Consider the following 20,205-nt stretch of genomic DNA (forward strand, 5'->3'; position numbering starts at 1 on the left):
AAATTAAAACTTCATGTTAATTAAAATAAAATATAACAAAGACATCAGTTTACAATAATTATGTAAGAAGACGTTTTTAAATATCTGGTAATAGTATCGAAGTTTTCAAAGAAATTCACTATCTTTTTAAAAAGATATACCTCAACTCGATGTAAAACACACTTAAAATAAATTTGTTATCTGGCAAAAGCACACAAGGATGCAACTGAAGTTATACCAGGGTTTTCACAAACATGATTGTAAATATTCTGCCTGGCGTGGGATGCAAAGGCCATTCAGGTTTAATAGGTTTCACAATAAAATTATAAAATACTAGCAAATCCATTTTCATAGATTTGTTCATCCCTAGATCGATAATGGTCAACTATAATTGAGCGTCCCGCCCAACTAGAGTATGGCAAGTTCCAACTACAAAAATGGCCATCCCAACTATAGTTGGGTCAGTTCCAACTCCAAAATTAACATACCCAACTGGAGTTCAGCTTTCCCCAAATAGAATTGGGCTGCTTAACTTGAGTCAGACCTTGAGTAAACTATAACCCTTTAATATGTACAATCGAGGTACTGAGTAATTGAGTTTAATATTTAACCCGATACTTGAGCAAAGTGACATGCTTGGCTTCCTCAAAACAATCCCAAACGCCGTTGTTTTTAAATCGGAAATATTTCTACTTGCTTCCAGCGTAAAAGATTACACATCTTTATAAGCAAAAGCAACATGGCAGCACTTTAAGAATATTCTTTCTTAAAAAAATCTTGGGTTTGTTCCATTGCAGGGTCTTCACAGGATTGAATATTGACATAGGGAGGGGATGAGACTCAGTCGAAAGTTGTTCTCTTTCCTGAAAAACCACCACCTAAAAACAAAAACAAAAGAAAATTGGGGGAAAAATGGTTAGTTTTACATTACATTTATATTCTTGGTTTATCTTTTATTATTACAGCCGTGTTTGAACAAAACAGACGGGTTTTTACACTCATCAATCACACATATATGGTAGGTTCTGCATAAGTTTTTGTATTCAAATTCAAGGTGAGAGACTAGCCAACAAACCAACAAAAAGTACGAAATTTTTATGCTTTTTTGTGAGTGTCCTTTTAGAAATGACAATTATTTCACATTTTAACAACCCCTGGAGTGAAACAGTCAACTGGGGTTTCACTAGGAACAGCACTGAAGTAGCTCAAAGATCATCGTCTCTCTATGTCTAAAGATATTTCAGCTATTTTTTCAACATGAGACATGAAAAACAGTCTGAATTCAGATACAAGTTTAAGTCTCTGCAGATCCAAGTATATTGGAAAGAATGTAATGATTGGAAATATTAGGTTGCCATAGACAAGTTAGATTTAACAACGTTGCATGAACATTGCCAGTCATAAGGTATTGAAAAAGAAAACCATAAAAAGACTATCCTATATTCATTACTGGTACATACCTCCACGTCCGCCACCACCACGACCTCCACGGAAACCACCTCCGCGTCCACCACCACCGCGACCTCCACGGAATCCACCACCACGTCCGCCACCACCACGACCTCCACGGAATCCTCCTCCTCGGCCACCACCAAAACCACCACCACGTCCACCTGGGATAAATTGAAACAAACAAAATATAATAAATGAGATGAAAATTGAACACCTGTCGTGGGTCCTAGCGGCAGGTTTATTTATAGTTGTTAAAAGTGGTTGAATAATCAACAAAAACCAAATTGGGATACAGACATATACTGATCAATGTTAACCCAATTTTTTAAAATCATAACTCATGCACATTTAAGTGGAATTAAATGCGCGTTTCTCAACTTTAATCTACATCTTTCTAACTAAAGGATAAAACAAGCGGTAGTGCTGTCACTTTAAGACTAACTATTTGCATACACAAAATAACTACAGGAGGTAGTACAACTAGAAGATTTGGCAACACCTTTTTTACAGAAACCGATTATTAATAAACTTTAAAATCTCTTGATTCTAGTGTTATCACAGAAGAAAAGTGGCATAAGATAGGCCTACATCTTTATTATAAACATGGATATATGTACCCTTCATAACAGTACACAAATAGAAGCAAGTTTGACAAAAAGCAGTAAATAGTGAGTGTTCATTGTAGCACACAATGTTTATATGCTATGATCAGTCACAAAGTGGCAACAAAATAGCACAAGGATGAATAGATGATTGGAAAATACTTCAAACAAAAGCAGATATGACAATACAATTGAAGTCTTTGTAACATTTCATTTTACACAACAATCAAGAAGATATTCAACATACTCAACATAAAAAACTGTTTGTTTTCAGCAAACTTTCTTCAGAACCGGGGAGAGTTAAAAGTTCTGTTATCTCATACATACAACAAATCAAAATTAATATACCTCAGTTTTGAAAACAATGGTATTTAATGATAGATTCACTTGTTCAAATTCAAGAAGCTTCCGAGGTGCATCTTGAATAATATTTTAAACCCAAAGGTCTCAGAAGTCGTCTTACCTCTTGGTGATCCGAAGCTTGTTCTAGCTCTAGCGTAGTCAATGGCTAGACTGTAACCACCTAGGTCTGATCCATTCAGTTTCTCCATGGCAGCAGCTGCAGCACCCTCAGAGGCATATTCTGCGTATGCAAACCTATTGAAACAAAACAATCAAATAATTTAATATGTTGTGGAAACTATCAAGTTATGGTTTTTTTTTTACTTTTGTGAGAACTGTTTTAAGGTCAAAACCAACAATAATTCATAGGTCAGAAGTCAAGTTGCTGTTCCAATACTAGACCAACCGGTAAGTCACAGAAGCTCACACTCGCGATTTCATAATAATATTATTGACAACAGTAAGTATCTACAAGGACAACCAACATCAAAATTCAAAAAATCCGTCAACACCTTAAAACTTTTAACCATTTGGGTTTTGAGTATTTTGATTGATTTGCTACTGTGGGTCCAAACCACACACTCTTAGCACGAGAGCAGCTGTCGATTTAACCAAACTCTTCCATAGACATAATACGCATTGAACCCATTCTAAGTTTAGAACGAGTTACTCATCCTAACTGGAGATCGTGAAATCGGCTGCAGGCATACCAAACTAATCATCAATGCTTTAGCAATAAGTAATACATTCACATTAAAGGGTAGTTACTCATCCTAACTGGAGATAGGAAAAATCCTAGCATTTTCGTGATTCGGCTGGAGGCATACCAAACTTATCATCAATGCTTTAGCAATAAGTACCTTCACAATAAAGGGTTGATTTACGACATTCTAATCAACAATCTGGGGTTTTGGTTTAAGGTTCTTACCCTTTAGGCGTGTTGGTGTCTCTGTCCATTGGCATTCTCACAGAATCAGCACCAGGGAAGTGAGATTCCAATTGACCCAGTTGAGTTTCGGACGACATTCCTCGGATATAAAGCGTCTTCCTGTCTTTGTCTCCTAGAAATAAATGAACAAATAAATCAAAAATTATCTGCATTTATATGTTGCAAAAACCGCCTACAAAGTTACTCAAGTTTCTGAGTTGTGATTATAAAAATGACCTTTAATTAGGTGAACTCCCTTGTAAAAAAAAAAGTAAAAAAAAAAAAACTTAAGATATTTTTACCTCCATCACCACCAGATCGTTTCTTGCTGAGGGCGTAGTCCAGATTCAAGAAGGAGCTCTTCAGCTGTGAGCCTTGGAACTTCTCAAAAGCTTCCTTTGCTGAATCTTGTGAGTCAAAGTCGGCATAGGCATAACTGTAAAAAGAAGCACGCAGCACCATCAGTGTCAAATTCAGATATATTTTTTTAACCAAATTAATTGTGGCAACAGTAACCGCTCAGATTTTAGTGTCCACAGTGTGCCCTTGGGAGTTCTCAGTGACCGAACATCAGGCCAGTCATGCCATTTCATGTATTTGTCAGCTTTTCATAATATTCCAACCATCAGTCAATATTTCAGCAAGTCGGACTATTTAGGGAGACATTTTTGACTGGTCCCAAATGGGTTCAAACAGTCATTTGGCCAGAGGGACAATAAGCTAAATATGCTGTAAGTGAATAGCTGGACAATGTTGGTTTGGGTTTGAGAGAGAGGGGGTGGGGGGGCATGAGCGACCCTTACTGGTAACTTACTCTGCCTTTCCAGAACCATCTCGTCTGTTTGGTCTTCTTACTTCAACAGCTTCCATGAGTAGCTTAATATCACCTTCAGAGACATCATCTGTCAATCCCTTAATGTAAAGGGTAGTTGACGGCTGGGTAGGTCCACGATCTAATTGAAATGAACAAATAACCATGATTTACTAAAGGTTTCACAAATTTCATGCCTTGCAGGAATTTAATCAGGGCATCATTACAGCTAAACCCTTTTGGAAACCATGGCTCTGGCTTAGTTCAGTCAGCCATCTTGAAAAATGTATGTTTTTTGCAGCAGCTTGAAACGGACACGACATAGCCCAAGCTGAAACAAAAGCCCAAGACCATGGTATAAAAACCCGAGTGAGGACACTTGTCCGAACTTAAACCGGCTTTAGTTAGTTTTTAATCCTTAAAAAGTCCCAGGACTAGTCCTAATAAGGACTTTCTTTGTGAAATCAACCCCAGGCATACCAATGTGACTCAAGTTACACCAGAGGATTTACAATAGACCTTTATCACAGTGTGGCCATTTTGATTTTACTCCATCTATTTCAAACTCATTGTTAACCAAACCAAGGACGGACAAGATAATAGTCTAGTGCCATGTTAGCGCAATGAATGTCAACAGTCTTTACTTTAATGGAAACGGAGAATATGACCACGATGGTGATGGCGCGAGTAAGGTCCATTGAGCAACTTCTACCAAGATTGCAAAATTTGTGTTCTATGATTGCTTACCTCCACCAGCTCCACCTCTCTGGTTCTTGCTCTTATCACCGACGTAATCCAAGATGACATTCCATCCATCGACCTCAGCCCCCTGCATCTCAGACATTGCTTTCTCAACCCCGGACTCGTCAGCAAACTCAAGGTAGGCATAACTGCATCAAGAGAAAAAAAAACCTAACCATTATTCACATTTTAAGTTTCATGAAATGTAAATCTTCCTCTTTAAATTCAGACTGCATGGTGTGTACAAAGATATTATTTTAAGTTATTCTTTGGCTTTTGGAGACTCGGAACAACGCATCGAGGTGCATCGTCTAATATTCGACCGGCCTGCTTCATAGCTTTGCTAACTACTATAAACACAGCCATGCATTACAGATGCAAGTTTAAGTCCCGAATCTTGCCCCAAAGAGGCAGTTGTTAACAATGTAGTTCATCATTTACAGTCAGCCTGAACATGCGCTTGAAATTGGCCAGGCATACCAAACTTTTATAATCAGAGACAATAGACGGATTGCATACGTCATTCACCATCATCTTTGATGAAACACGCACGCATGAGAGGCTATCATCAGCTGACAATTGTGCGCAGCAGTTACATGAGCGATCGATGAAGATATGTGCAATCCATCTATAGAAAGAACATTTAAAAAAAATAATGACCAATATTTAATGACGCACCCTCCTGGTCTGCCCTCCCTGGTCGGCATGCGCACTTCCCTGCAGCCGAACTTTGTTTTCAAAGTATCCTCAGTGGTGTCGAAGCATAGTCCCTTCACAAAGAGAGTTCTGTTGTTGGAATCATTTCGGCCTCCTATAATTTCAGAAAAAAACGTGCCTGTTAAAAGTAAAATTTTTAAAATGCAGTTTTCATTTAATCTTTTTTCTTAGATAGCTTGGTTTTAGAACTACACCAATGAAAAATGGTAGCAAGTCTGGCATCTGATACAAAGTACACAAATCTTTATGGCTAGATCACGGCACTCCACAACTTTAAGTATCCTTTTTTATTCTTGAGTTCTTGGTTCATTCCTCAGACTCTCTTCACCCCCTGGGGAGCAGACAACCACAATTTGCTTCCAAAACAATACAGTCTCAACCTTTTCAGGGGTCCATTTCACTTTGCAATAACATCCATCGGAGGTGTCTTTCTATAGAACACAAGTGTCATGTCAAAAAAGTACTTGGTAATATCAAGATAAAAACAACCATAGAAGATGACTTGAGTAAGGTGATTGGAATTCTAGCATTAGGTCAATCCTGAAGGATTTCTTACCAGTGCTTTGAGTATTATTTCTGGGGGTCTTCTCTCCTCTATCCTTTCCACGCTCAAGACGGAGAGCATTTCCGTTCAGTTCTTGGTGATTCAATTCCATGGCCTGCTTGAAAGCTTTGTTGGAGTGGACATCGACATAACCGAACCTGAGAGCAAAACAGAACCAAAGTATTCATCAAAATATAGTGTTGTAAGAGTGATAGACTATGTCCAAATTGGTGACTTAAGCTACGACTGTTGCCAAGAATTTACTTTGAAGCACGACGTCAAGCAATCCAGCCTTATCTATATATTTGTAAAAAAAACGTTATAGACATAAGAACTTGTAAAAATTGTGAAAATGACGAGCCAAACTTAACAAAAGCACATTGTAAATCAAGTTTCATGTGGCATTTTTGTGTTGAGGGCACCAGCAAATCAGATTTTTTTTTGGCATAAGATGATCTTTGTCCAATTTGTAAGGGAGAGTGTTCAGCGATTATCAGACCAAATGCCTTCAACAAATCAGCAAAGTGACTGTCTGAATGGAACAGTAACTGTTAGTGATATGGTGAAAATGTCATCACTTAATCACAAAAAAAAAGACCAAGCCCAAATCGACCCTCTACGTAGATTTCAAACGCAACATTCCACATCTTGCTTCTTCTTACTTGTTCAATGAGTGAATTTTGGGATGCTACTTTTAAATCCATCATTCTCATGGTCACATGCTTGGAATAAAACAATGGAAATTTTGATGGCAAGTCTGCTGCCACCTGGCTATGTTATAAAGTCTCTCGTTGCACAACAAGCCTAAGGCCATGCTTTGTTTACATGCAACGTAGTCAAAGAAAAGTGCCCATTCGAGATGGTTGAGAAATGATTGCTCTAGGACAATTCAACTGAATGCAACAGCCTCAAAATAATCAAAGAAATGATTTGAGATGTTCATTTTGGTACACTTACGGTTTGTTTGGGATGACTCTAGCATTGAAGACCTCAACACCTTGGGCGGAGAAGAATTCCTCAAGCTCGTCACTTGAAGTGCCATTAACGATACCACCGATAAAGATGGAAATGATCTCTGTAAAATCAATCAAATCAAAGTTCAGATTAGAAAATAGCAGCTGCTTGAGTTTTCAAAAACTTAATATACACATTTATCTTCAGAAATAATACCAGCAACTAAATATAATACAATTTGTCTACAAACTATCTCAATTAAAGGGGATAGATGCAAATTAATTCAAACAAATTTTTGTCAAGAAGTGCGAACACGATGTTACGTACTTACACAATATAAGTGTAGACAAACAAACAAAAGAATTGACAAGTTTAAATAACTATCAACGAGAGAAAAGAGTGAGAAGCAAGATCAACGCAAAGCACACTGTAATAGACAATGGGTTTATTGTCCTCGGAGAGCAATTGTTCTCTTACCTGATTCAACCTCCTCAGCCTGTGATTTCTTTGTCACCTTAGCTTCTCCACCAGCCTGCTTCTTCTTCTTCATGGGAGGAGCATCATCTTCTGAAATAAAAAATTAAGACAAATATTAAATCCATCTCATCATTTCAAATTCTCTGACACGAGTTAAAAAGTTTTAAGGATCCAACTGCGTCAACCCTCAACAGGGGTCATCAGTTACACTTGCGATAGACAAACTAGTCCATCGAGAGATACTGTTAATAATTATTGCGTTATTATTAACTTACCTTCTTCTTCTTCGCTATCTTCTTCATCACTGTCTTCCTCTTCATCACTGTCTTCCTCTTCTTCTACCTCAGCCTTCTTAGCTGCTTTCTTTGCTCCTTTAGCCTTTTCAACAAGAAAAAAGAAGTATGAATCAAAGGATGTCCTGAAACCGTTTCATCACCCGTGGAATTAAAATTATATACTCCAAGGAGCTTTCGGAACCAGTACCTTATGTACTTAGAAAGTTAGACACGAGGGCCAGACTTATCCAATTTGGAGAAAATTACAGCATCTTTATTTTGGTAATTTCAAAAGACTTAATTCAGTCAAAAGTCGGAACAATCTCATCCTTGACTGCAACTTAAACTCTAATCATGAGTTAAAGATTTTTTTTCCCCCAGATTGAATAGCATCTTAGACTTTATACATACCGGTGCCTTGGTTTCTTCTTCCTCCTCATCACTGTCCTCTTCATCATCTTCGTCGCTATCATCTTCATCATCTTCGTCCATCTCTACTTGTTTAGGTTTGGCTGCTGCCTTGGCTCCCTTCTTAACTGGCACTTCCACCTCCTCTTCACTATCATCCTCCTCTTCATCACTATCTTCCTCATCATCTTCATCGGAGTCCTCTTCTGGTGCAGCAGCCTTGGTGGCTTTTGCTGGGGCTACTTCTTCCTCCTCGCTATCGTCCTCATCACTATCCTCTTCATCACTGTCCTCTTCAACTTCAACCTGTGAAAAATGAGGGGATTTTATTCAAGGTGTGACCGGGCATGGGGTTACTAAAAAGAAGGAATACTTCATCAAGTCCAAGGTCTGACCCACATGTTGAGCTGAATTAATCAAGTAGGAAGAAGATCTGAACATCTGACGAAACAGTTCCGAGGCTCGTGATTAACACCAGAGATCTGCCTCGAGACGGGCGTGTATATTGATTCACCTTTGACCTACCCTATGTCACTGCCAGTATCAAATGATATCATTGTTTCAAATGGAATCACTGGATATAGCAGCAGGGACCCGTCTTCATCCTTGAAGACAGTGGCCGGAGGGCCAAAGAGAGCAAGGGTCTTGACCAGACTTACCTTTGGTGGTGGGGCCTTCTTAGCTGGGGTCTTCTTAGCCGGTGTCTTCTTGGCAGGAGTTTTCTTAGCAGGTGTCTTCTTGGTGGCTTTGACCTGTGGGACAACCTCCATCGGTTCCTCCTCCTCACTGCTCTCCTCTTCGGAGGATTCCTGTTTCAACAAAATACAAGTCAAATTATTTAACACTTTAAAGCCGACAGTGACCTTCCACTCGGGTTAAGAATGCAACAGCATACCTAGAGTAACACAGAGGCTATCCTGGTGGTGCCACCACCCCCCCCCCTGCATGTTTCCCATAAACTTTGTCCTTACCCTTTCAAAGATAAAATTCCACCATGCTAATGCTAAGGTCACGTCATGATTTGCGATTTCCATGCCCAAGTATCTACAGTCGATTCTTGCTTTAACAGACACAAGCTGTGTACGGTTATCATGTCAGGCATGGACACTTTCATGGGCTACCTTTTAAGGCCATTGGACCCTTTTGGTTCAGAAAAAAAAAAAAAAGTTCACAGATTTACAAATAACTTACAGGGTTTACAGAAGGCAATGGTAAAAGACTTCTCTTGAAATATTATTCCATGAAATGCTTTACTTTTTGAGAAAACAGCAAAACAATATAAATTCTCGTTTACGAGAATTACGGATTCATTTTAAACACATGTCATGACACGGCGAAACGCGCGGAATTAAGGGTGGGTTTTTCCGTTGTTTTCTCCCGACTCCGATGACCGATTGAGCCTAAATTTTCACAGGTTTGTTATTTGATATAGAAGTTGAGGTACACTTAGTGTGGGCCTTGGACAACACTGTTTACCGAAAAATGGCTTTAACAATGAATGTGCCGCTTTTAAGAACAATTCTTGGGCGCATTTCTTACCTGTTTCTTCACAGGCTTCACCTTGGCTTCTTTCTTGCCCTTCTTGACACTACTGTTAAGGAGAACAAAAAACTTCAATTAACTTTTTTATATTAATTTATTCCGATTAGTTTCTAAATTAATACATTCAGACCATGAATAAAGGTCAGATCTGCCAACATCTACATTATTTAGTAGGGGAATGTTGTAGAACAATTGGGGGAATAAACAGAATGCCGTTTTAAATTAGAGAGATTAATCATATTTTGTTCATCAGGACATGATCTCAGTAGAATTGGTAAAATAATTGGCTGCTCTGCTCTGGAATTGAGTAACAGAACACTTCAAAGGGCACAAAGGCAATCGTCTCTGTAGCTTTGGCACTGTACCTAGTATTGATGTGGGAAATTTGTATGAAGACTTTCATTATAAAAGTTTCATCTTTGTTCAAGTAAAAACACATAAAAAAATAACCGTTGTCTAAAAACGTGTTTAGGTCATTGAGGTCAAGGAGAAAATCTTACGTTGGAGTTGCAACTTGGGCCTTTCCCTGTCAAAGACAAACAAAAAAAGAAAAGATATTCCATAATAAAACACAAGTTTTAAAACTCAAATTATCATTTGCATAAAAAGAAAAAGGCAATAATCATTGTTTATCAGAGCAACTTCAAACACATGACAACTTTACGATACCAATTGTACTTTATTCCGGTTATTTTTTCATACACGTTAAAAAAAAAGTGCAAAAACATTCAGGGAATGCTACCTAGTGCATATATTTTTTACAAAATGATATCTGTGGGGTAAAATTAAAAACAAACACTTAATTGTTAGTATGGGATAAGGTTGTTGAAGATTTTGATTTAATACAGAGAATCTTCAAATTTTAAGTTCTCAACACTCATGAAACATGTAGATTGATAACAAGGAATTTCAATATGGTTCAGGGTTCGACCTCACCTAGGGCTCAGACTGACCTCAAAATAATCAAGCACCAGATTGTTCACCGTTGCCGTAGTAACAACAATCTTTTTTTTGTTAATATTGAATTTTGTTAACGTTAATGTTGAATTTTTTTTAACAATTGTAATTAATTTTTATCTCTTGTTGGTATTTGTCAATTTTTTTACTCTAAGCAGCTTGACAGCAATTCAGCCTTCGGCTGCCATGGTTTCAGTTTTAATAAATCATTTCAAATCAAGTTAATCAAATGATTTGATAAGACAATTTCGTATAATTGGTAACTCATCTAAGACAAATCTGAGAGTTAAGTGACGTCGACCCCCGATAACTCAACATTCTGTCACAATGTACATTTGCTAATCACTTACACCACGATCAAGCTTTCCCCTGACCAAGCCATGACTACGTCGTCAGGAACACAGGGTACCAGTCGATATATGATGTCAGCAACTCACGACAGAAGCAACCACCACTGGTAACCGGTAGCACTCAAGTGTGATTCTTAGCACCTCTTTTTTATAGCCAAATAACTTGGTCATCTGAGAGGCCATTGTGAATGATACGTATTGAGATACAGATTTCACCAAAAATATTGCAAGTTTTGTGCTCTACATACAAATAGATTGATTCTCTTGTTTATCTGTTCAAATTTCTTCAAAATGTTGTTCCTGGGCCTGTCGAGTCGAGAACAACGCTTTCTGAAAGCAGTGCTAGGTCAAAATGTTCAGCGGTGTAAAATTGTAGGTCCATGTTTAGATTTTTATTTGGTTCTCAACTTAACATGAAACATCAATTAAAGCACGCGTCTTAAATCCAATTGATTTTTTAACAGTATGAAAATACTTGTGGCCAAGTAAAAATTCAGAATTTTTTTTATATGTTTTATTCCGATTCTTGCAGATTAACAAAACTAACAACATGTCTGGTGGTCTGTACCTTTTTAAGAATAAACATTTTGGAGGTGCTGATGGTTTGTGCAAAAGTAAGAAATTTGCCGCAAAATTTTCAATAAAACTACCACAAAATGGGTACAATTTTTATGCCTCTTTTTCACAAACAGGTTTTGCCAACCTGTGTTATGTTTCTTAGGAATCCGAACAGGCCAACCTCGATCTCCGCACATCTTAGTGTTTATTCCCACCTCTCTTCGTCCAACATTGTGGGATTTGTAATACGCCCAACACTTTTTATTCGGCTCCGGACCACAGGTTTTCCGCCGTCCATACTTCGAATATCCTCCGCACATCAGTTCGGAATATCGAGGCACTACCCGACCGAGCTCAGTTTTTTGGAAGGTACCGCACAACATCGTTTAACTTAATTATCTACTCAAGCTACATTTATTTTTAACAATTAGTCAAAGGGAACTCTTTTACAAATAGTATCTATATGATCCAACTTTAGCAAAAAAATTTAAGAAATAATCAAGCCGAAATAAAAACTAATAAATAAAATTGATTCTAGTTTTTTATCATGTTCACGGACCTTTTGGGAAAGAGAATCTAGGGAAGGCAAGCCTGTTCTGAAAATAAACAAAACTTTGTAAAATTTTCTCAAAAAAAGAAAACTGAAAAACTTCACAATTTTAATTTCCAAAATGCAAAAATGGACAAGGCTACTCATAAAAATTTAAGGAAATAACACATTTATCCTTTTGGGGACAAACCATGGCCTAGCTTTAGATTATTGCTAAGCTGTGGCACTTCATGGATTAAGGTAAAATTGAATTGTTCGATTCGTCCATGGTGATGATGTGGAAATGGGCCCACAAAATTTTTGGTTTTTCAGAAGAAGAAAAAAAAAACAAGTAAATTTCACTTTCTGACAAACAATAAATAATATTCTTAAAATAAATCACAAAATAGAACATCTAAAAACGAATTTAAGTTTGTAGTACAAAATTATTTCAAGTTATTGAGAAAAGTTGATAAATTGTTTGGACCACGTGGAAATCTGGACGCGCACGTGGCATGAGTGGGCGCACCACACAACGTGTGGAGGACGACAGGCAGGACGGCCAGCTGCATCGCCTCATTCGGTGGACCCATTTATTGAAAGAATTCCTCTTTCACATGGTCAAAATGGTCATGAAAACTGCCTTTGAAACTATCCACCATCAATACTTACCTTTGACTTGGACTGCTTAACTGCCATTTTTGTTTTATGAAAATTTCTTGCTACAAAAATCGTCTGAAATTGTTAGGCCCGGAGAGTTTAGTTAGCACGTCTTTGCTCAGGAGTTGTTCGAAGCGAAAAGGCCGAGGAAATGCAGAGAAATTATCACGCACGTGCAAAACGGTAAAATAGTCTGGCTAACTACCCTGTTTACCACGGTTTGAGATACAGAGTTTTATGCAGAGGCGGATACAAGATATTTAAATCCCAGCATCATCAGTTTTTTATTTGCTTGACACTATTTAGGAATAAATAATTATTATTTTAAAATCAAAAAGTATTATTTGTACAATTTGAGTCAATAAAATGTTTTATTTATACACTAAAAATTCATTTTTGAAATTATCATGCATACACATTATTTTTTTAAATTGTACAAAATAAAAGAGTGATTTATTTTAGTAATAGCTGTTACATGTTTACTTTTTTATTTTAAAGTGTTTTACCCACCTCTTGAGCTTTGAACAGTCGTCGGTTTTGGCCACGAGCCAAAGGAACTTGCAAACTACGCATGCGTTGTTTATCCCATTGCGAATGGCAACAAGAAAAGACTTCTGCAGTTTTTTACGAACGTGGATGAAAATTCCTTTTGGGAAGAGCTAAATATTTATTCCAAGTAAACTATTCTTGTGAAAGTTGTCAAAACATAACCCAAGATGACGCTGAACCCTTTGGCTAATCCTAAAGGAGTCAAACTTCTTTGCGAACTGTGCCAAAAGCCAGCGTTTGTTCAGTGCACGAAATGTAGAGTGACATTTTACTGGTGAGTGGAAAAGTAAAAAGTTTTTAACCAAATCCTTTGATGACGATTTGTTGTTCTTTTTTACCAAAATAACACATATATTTTTTGAAAAAAATACCAGTAAACTGGTTAGCCAGTCTCTGTAGTTTTATTTTGACTTAAAGCCATTGGACCCTTTCGGTACAGAAAAAAAAAAAAAAGTTCACAGATTTACAAATAATTTACAGGGTTTACAGAAGGTAATGGTGAAAGACTTCTCTTGAAATATTAGTCCATGAAATGCTTTACTTTTTGAGAAAACGGTAAAACAATATAAATTCTCGTTAACGAGAATTACGGATTTGTTATAAATACATGTCATGACACGGCGAAACGCGCGAAAACAGGAGTGGGTTTTCCCGTTATTTTCTCCCGACTCCGATGTCCGATTGAGCCTAAATTTCCACAGGAATGTTATTTTATATATAAGTTGTGATACACGAAGTGTGGGACTTGGACAATACTGTTTACCGAAAGTGTATAATGGACAATACTGTTTACCGAAAGTGTATAATGGCTTTAATTTATTTATTGTTTTTTGTTATTTTGTTTTGTAATGTAATATTAAAACAACACAGTCAACACTTCAAATACCCTCATTTTTATTTCTCAATACAATTACAATTATTTATCAATGAGTTGCCAACTTCCGTCTTCAATTTCTGTGTTCATTCTTTCCAATTATTTATATTTTAGTGGTGTGGAGCACCAGCAAGCAGACTGGGTCGGAATCCACGAGAAGATTTGCCAGCTCCTCATTCCCCTCCGGACTCCACATCTATCTTTTCTCTCGTCTGAAGAACAACGCAAGAAGAGGGAGCAGGACCTAGTTCATAGACAGGTTGGACCCAAAGTCTTTTAAAGACAGGAGTTGCGATAATCATACTAACCCTCTATCCTCCCGACCGCTAGTTGGTTACGGGAGGATGTAGGGTTACGATTATCACGACTATACCTAAAAGTTTGACCCAGTTACTGGAGCATTGTACTCCTTTTTGCAAAATTTGTCATAAAATCGGTCTTACTACTACCTATCCGAGTACTAGTAAAAGTACTAGTTAGCTATATGACAAATTTTGAAAAAGGAGTTCAGCGCCCCAGCAACTGGGTCTAACCTAAAGTAGCATTGAATTTGAAATAATATACACATGTAAGAAAAGATACAAAATCTTCTCTGCTCATACCGTCAACAGGATTCAGGAAAGGAAACGTCAATATGGCTTCAATTTCAACACCTTTTATTTATTTACATTTTATTTTTAAATTAACATAAGAACTGTATGAGCTAAAGGAGAGTTTCAATTGGTTTGAGGTAATACATTTCAATAAAGATAAATTGTTTAGTTTTTTTCGTGTGAAACTACTGTCTTGTATGCAGTAACAAAAGATTCTCTGTGGATTTAAATTCAGCTGTTTTTTTATTACTCACCAGAGGAACATGATTGACCTGACCAGGACCACAGGTCAGAAACTTCTCTTTGAAGGTAAACATGAGCAAGCTGTCCCGGCAGCCATGCAGTCTCTGCGCTTCAGTATTGACGTCCATGGATTGGATAGCATCGAACTGGTACCCTCATATCTCATCCTAGCCGAGGCAAGCATTGGTAAGCACAATTCCAAAATTTACTTGCAGGGGACCAATCATCTGGTGGAACTCACTCCCCGGCAACATCATCACCTCCCTGTCAGTTGAGATTTTCAGGGGAGTGGTGACTGCTCACCTATATAAGCAGCAACGAGTCTTATTTTACTTGCACCTTGTACAAACGCACCCCATGAACTGCTCATGAACAAGTAGTCCCTCGGCTTTACCGCCTGTCTTATGGACCCTACCGAGTATACAAGTAGAAGTCGAAGTCAATGTTGGAGTTCTCAAGGCAGTCTTCAGACGGCATTGGTCTCGGCCTCGGCCTTGCTATGTTATGACTCTCACCCTCAGAGACGGAGGACTGGGCCTCGAAGGTTGTGGACTCGACTACAATCCTGGAACCAACCACAGCAATGTGGATGTCATTAAGCACACACTGCGTCGCAGTATTTTCTGCTTAACAGCTTTATGAAATTGGGTCCCTGTTGATCAACTTTGGGAGGTCGCCTAAGAGTTATTTACACATGAGGTCCATGTCATCTTCACCCACAAACTAGTTACTTGGGGGTGTCGTGGCCGAGCGGATAAGAGCATCAAGCTCAAGTTCTGGTGGTTCATCGGGATGTGGGTTCAAATCCCGGTCGGGACACTTGTGTCCTTGAGCAAGACACTTATTCATTGCTTCTCGCCACCCAGGGGTAAAATGGGTACCTGTGAGGGCAGAGATGTTTTTATGTGAATGACTAGCTTGGAGCGCGGTAACTCGCAGCACCTTTGGGCTGTGGTAAAGTGCTATATCAAAGTCGAAAATATTATTATTATTACTTCCTATCTTGCACAAAGTTGTAAATCTTACTTCATTTTGTTATCAGCTGAACAGGATTAAATTCCTTTTGATTTTGCACCAAGGTTTACACAAGCTATCCCAAGGAGAGGAGTACCTGGCTCAGGCCCAGTGGACGGTCCTCAAGACACCAGACTGCAGCTCGGCAATCAAGTCTAAGCTTGCACGTAATCTTGGCTTGCTGTATGCAGCGCAGGGCAACTATGAGGAGTCTCTGAGACACTTAGCCGATGATGTAAGTGTTAACAGTAATAATAGTTATACAATACTAATGCAGGCCTGTGTGCTTCGTTTTTTTAAAAGGGCAAGGGCACCAAGGCTTTTTCTCCTTGCTATCATGCACCCTATGAGGAAATTGTAAATATCTACTGGAGCATTTCAAGGGCACCAAGGCAAAGACCAGGGCCCAATTTCATGGCTCTGCTTACCGCCGAATTCTGCGTTTACGATCACGATTCCCCGCTTACGTGCAAGCGCCAAATTTCTGCGCTAGCCTGGTAAGCATAGAATACCTAGGAATGTGGAGAACGCACATTCGCTGCTAGCCCTTGAAATACGCTTGCCGTAAGCACAGAATTCCCTGCTTCCCTAAGCACCGATTCTGTGCTTACGGTAAGCAGAGCCATGAAATTGGGCCCAGGAGGCATGAAGGCAATCACCTGCGTTGCCTTCGTGAAGTATCAAGCCTGCTAACGATAACGCACAGTTCTGATTTAGCAGGCCTGGAATTTCATCTTTGAGAGGGTTAGGCCAGTTTCATATTTGGCACATCCATTAGAGAACTTTTAAAGTCTTAGGAAAACTTCTGAAGGGGCACCAAGGCCAAGGTAAAAGAGTTCATGACCTCTGTGGCCTCCATGCCTAATATAGAACTTCATCTTCACCTGATGGGCATCACAAAGGTCTCATTATTTTTATGACAGAGATGCAGAGCTATGTTTGAAACATGAGACTCACAGCATATAAAGCACCTTGTTAGTGTTGCAGTGTTGAATCATTCATTTGCTTACATTAGGCACCACAAGGCATCATTCATTTGCTTACAGTAAGTGCCACAAGGTAAGCTACTTGCCTTTTCCTATGCTTCTGCTAGCAGTGCTATGCAATGGAAAGTTGCGCAGTAAGCGTACAACAACTAGCTGCTAAGCAGCTCTATGAAACTGGCCCCTTGTGTTTCAACATTACAACTATTAACCTTGTGTAACATTTTTTTTTTTCTCCATCAGATCTTCCATGCCTCTGAAGAATTTGGGACCGATGATATTCGAACATCCGGCGGATACTTCCACATGGCTAATGTCTTCTTCCGTCAGAACCACATGGACGTTGCGGACTCGCTATACACAAGAGTGACTGCCATTTGGCACAGTCATCTCTTGCGGATTGTGACGGCTAGAACGAGAAAGAGTGACGCCCAAAGTGGAATGTCATCCGCTGTCGTAGAGTTAGAAGAACGCGTTGTTGAATCACTCGGTAATACAAAGTTTTAATTGTTCTTCATACATACAAGGCTTGTAGGCCTACACAGTGTATTTCCATTGTTTCAAACTCACGTTGTGGTCTTAGAATTTGGTGCTCTGGGCCTAATTTCATAGAGCTGCTTTAACAGAAAATACTGACTAGAAAAATCAAGCAAGGTACCAGCCACCAATAGTACAAGTGAGATGTTTTTTTTGGCTGGTAACCTTATTCTGGTAACCATAATTTTGTTTTGCTTAACAGCTTTCTGATGAAATTGGGCTCTGACTATGGCTCCCTCATTAATTTCTAAAAGCATTAACTTTCAGTGCTAGCATTCAATTAAGCGGAATGCCCCTGAGCTTTGAGCCAAATCCTAAGCATTGGTTTTGAAAACAGCCATCGTTCTCAGCATGGACACATTTTCAATGGATCTACCTGGTTAGTCTGCTGCCATAAAGTGTCCACAAAAGTCTCCAAGGTCATTGAACTCTCTCCAAAACGGAAGTCACAGTTTGGCAGTTGTGCAATAAAAGTAATAATTTTAAACTATTTTATTTGTTAGATGAGGCTCAAGAAGCAGAAGCCAAACAAGTGTTACACTCCATCCATGACATCAGAGAGCAGGTGACCAATCAGGATGCAGCTGCCATGGCAACCGTTGGCCACGCCCTTGCTATGCTGTATTACTTACTGGACGACATTCACAAGGTAACGGTTTATTTAAGGCATTGCTCCACCCCATACCTCAATCTACTTTGAAACTCTAAAATAATCCTATTTGCATTTTTCATTCCTGCATTACCAAGCAAATCTTATTTCAGTATCTTTCTTCATTCCATGCTACAATCATATAAGTTTTGGGATTAGTTATTATTATGGAAGTGTTAGAAATGTGCTATAGTAAGTGTCAGTTTAAAAAAAAAAACACAAAGGAAACTGACTGGGTAAATTTTGAATAATTTGTACAAACTGAAAATTGACAAGAGAAATATAAATGCAATAGATGGAAATTTGCATCAGGGATAAAGAAAAGAATTGTACACCAATGTGTGAAAGCACTGTTTACTCAGTAATTTCCCGAGCTCAGTGAAAAAATAATCACAGGCATATACAGTGTAAATGGTTACATATTATTCAGTTAAAGAATGATTAGTAGAAAAGTTAAAATTTTCTTCATTGTCTTTAAATTTTAGGCAACAGAGCTAGGGCAGAAGGCACAAACTTCAAGTGAGTCACGGGAGCATAAAGATGATGAACTTGCTGCTTGCATTAACGAGTTCAACAGCGCCCTTAATCAGCTACCGAATAAAATGAACCTCATGCCGGCAGAATATAGCTAGTGCGATGTTGTCCGCCCCAACCCCCTGAATTAGTTTTGTTCCCAGCCCCAAACGAAGACCGCAAGAAATAATGCATTATTGCGTCCAATAATGAAGACGGGTTTTTCAGGCATAAGTGGGGATGATAAATAGCCCACCCTATAAAAATAATGGAAGAGTCCTTCCTACTTCTTACTATAAAAATGCAACTTGAAGTGACTAAACAGTGATTCCGTCCAATAATGCAGACAGGTTTTGCAGGCATAAGTGGGGAAGATAAACAGCCCCCCCCCCTATAAAAATAATGGAAGAGTCCTTCCTACTTCTTACTATAAAAATGCAACTTGAAGTGACTAAACAGTGATTCCGTCCAATAATGCAGACAGGTTTTGCAGGCATAAGTGGGGAAGATAAACAGCCCCCCCCCCCTATACAAATAATGGAAGAGTCCTTCCTTCTATTTACTTTGTCAAAGTCCCTATCCCAGACCTCGCACCTGTCTGTCCCACTCGCCAATACAATGAAACTTATAACTCCATTATTTTTATTTTTTGAAACACTTCATCGTACAACTGTTTTTCTAAACTAGAAATTCTGAATATGCACAAAATATATTTGACCATTTCATATTAATTTTATTCTCTCAGACCTGGTGTTGATAATTTATTTACAAAATCAATTTAAACTTGACAATTAGTGTTGTGTTACCGTTTTAATGTGCCTATTGTTTTTATTGTATAGATTGTAAATAACCATTTTTTACTTCTATAATACTATTTTGTGTTCAGATTGATCTATTTATTGAATAATATGTTTCATTCAAGTTATGTTAATGGGACAATAAATAAAGATCAATAATTAAAAAGTATTAAAACTAACTATTTTGCCACAAAATTCGAAGATTGTTTGAAACAATAAAGTAATGATTCTTTCATTTGTAAAATACGGATTCGTTTCACTGGTGTATTGCTGTTCCTGTGTAAAAAAGTTAAACATAGGCTTAGTTTCAAGTATGTTTTGGCCGCACAAAAAGGCATTAGTTCTTTTCCATCTCTGCGAACGCAATGCCAACAGCCGATCGAAGGTTAGAAATGTTCACAAGCCGCAAGAGGGCGCTATTTCAGAAGCAAGCGCGTGCACCTTTTTTTCGGGCCAAAAGAAAAACGCGATCACGTCTTGACTCCCAAGTCGTCGCGGGCGCTTGTCCTTTTGAACTTTTTATCTTTGTGGGCAAGGAAGTGGAAGCAGTGCGATTAAAACCCTTTCAATTCGTACCTTGATTAAAACTGGTTGTAATTCCAAATTGATTGGAAACCTTTACACATG

General features: G+C 38.4%; 2 protein-coding genes across 6 annotated transcripts; one reads left to right on the plus strand and one right to left on the minus strand.

Moving 5' to 3' along the window:
* Positions 1 to 81: 81 nt before the first annotated feature.
* LOC139950471 (nucleolin-like) lies at positions 82 to 12,989 on the minus strand. Of its 5 annotated transcripts, none has more exons than XM_071949162.1 (18): positions 12,839 to 12,972; positions 11,080 to 11,250; positions 10,273 to 10,298; positions 9,770 to 9,818; positions 8,890 to 9,039; positions 8,234 to 8,536; positions 7,823 to 7,925; positions 7,548 to 7,637; positions 7,074 to 7,191; positions 6,129 to 6,274; positions 5,534 to 5,666; positions 4,862 to 5,004; positions 4,118 to 4,256; positions 3,606 to 3,739; positions 3,304 to 3,436; positions 2,497 to 2,630; positions 1,440 to 1,592; positions 83 to 857 (listed from the first exon to the last, which is right to left on the minus strand). In XM_071949162.1, exons 5-18 carry the CDS (start codon positions 8,998 to 9,000, stop codon positions 820 to 822), a joined length of 1,878 nt encoding a protein of 625 aa, XP_071805263.1. In that variant the 5' UTR covers positions 9,001 to 9,039; positions 9,770 to 9,818; positions 10,273 to 10,298; positions 11,080 to 11,250; positions 12,839 to 12,972; the 3' UTR covers positions 83 to 819. The 5 variants fall into 5 exon arrangements, with proteins under 5 accessions (XP_071805261.1, XP_071805263.1, XP_071805262.1 ...); XM_071949161.1 differs by having other exon boundaries at positions 9,770 to 9,821; XM_071949160.1 differs by lacking the exon at positions 11,080 to 11,250 and having other exon boundaries at positions 82 to 857; positions 12,839 to 12,989.
* Positions 12,990 to 13,397: 408 nt separating this feature from the next.
* On the plus strand, positions 13,398 to 19,725 carry LOC139950486 (zinc finger MYND domain-containing protein 12-like). Its single transcript, XM_071949186.1, has 7 exons — positions 13,398 to 13,649; positions 14,364 to 14,508; positions 15,100 to 15,271; positions 16,165 to 16,334; positions 17,326 to 17,572; positions 18,123 to 18,268; positions 18,754 to 19,725. The coding sequence occupies exons 1-7, from the start codon at positions 13,543 to 13,545 to the stop codon at positions 18,898 to 18,900; spliced, it is 1,134 nt and encodes a 377-aa protein (XP_071805287.1). The 5' UTR covers positions 13,398 to 13,542; the 3' UTR covers positions 18,901 to 19,725.
* Positions 19,726 to 20,205: the final 480 nt, after the last annotated feature.

This window comes from Asterias amurensis, chromosome 18, assembly GCF_032118995.1.
Source record: "Asterias amurensis chromosome 18, ASM3211899v1".
Lineage (NCBI taxonomy): Eukaryota > Metazoa > Echinodermata > Asteroidea > Forcipulatida > Asteriidae > Asterias > Asterias amurensis.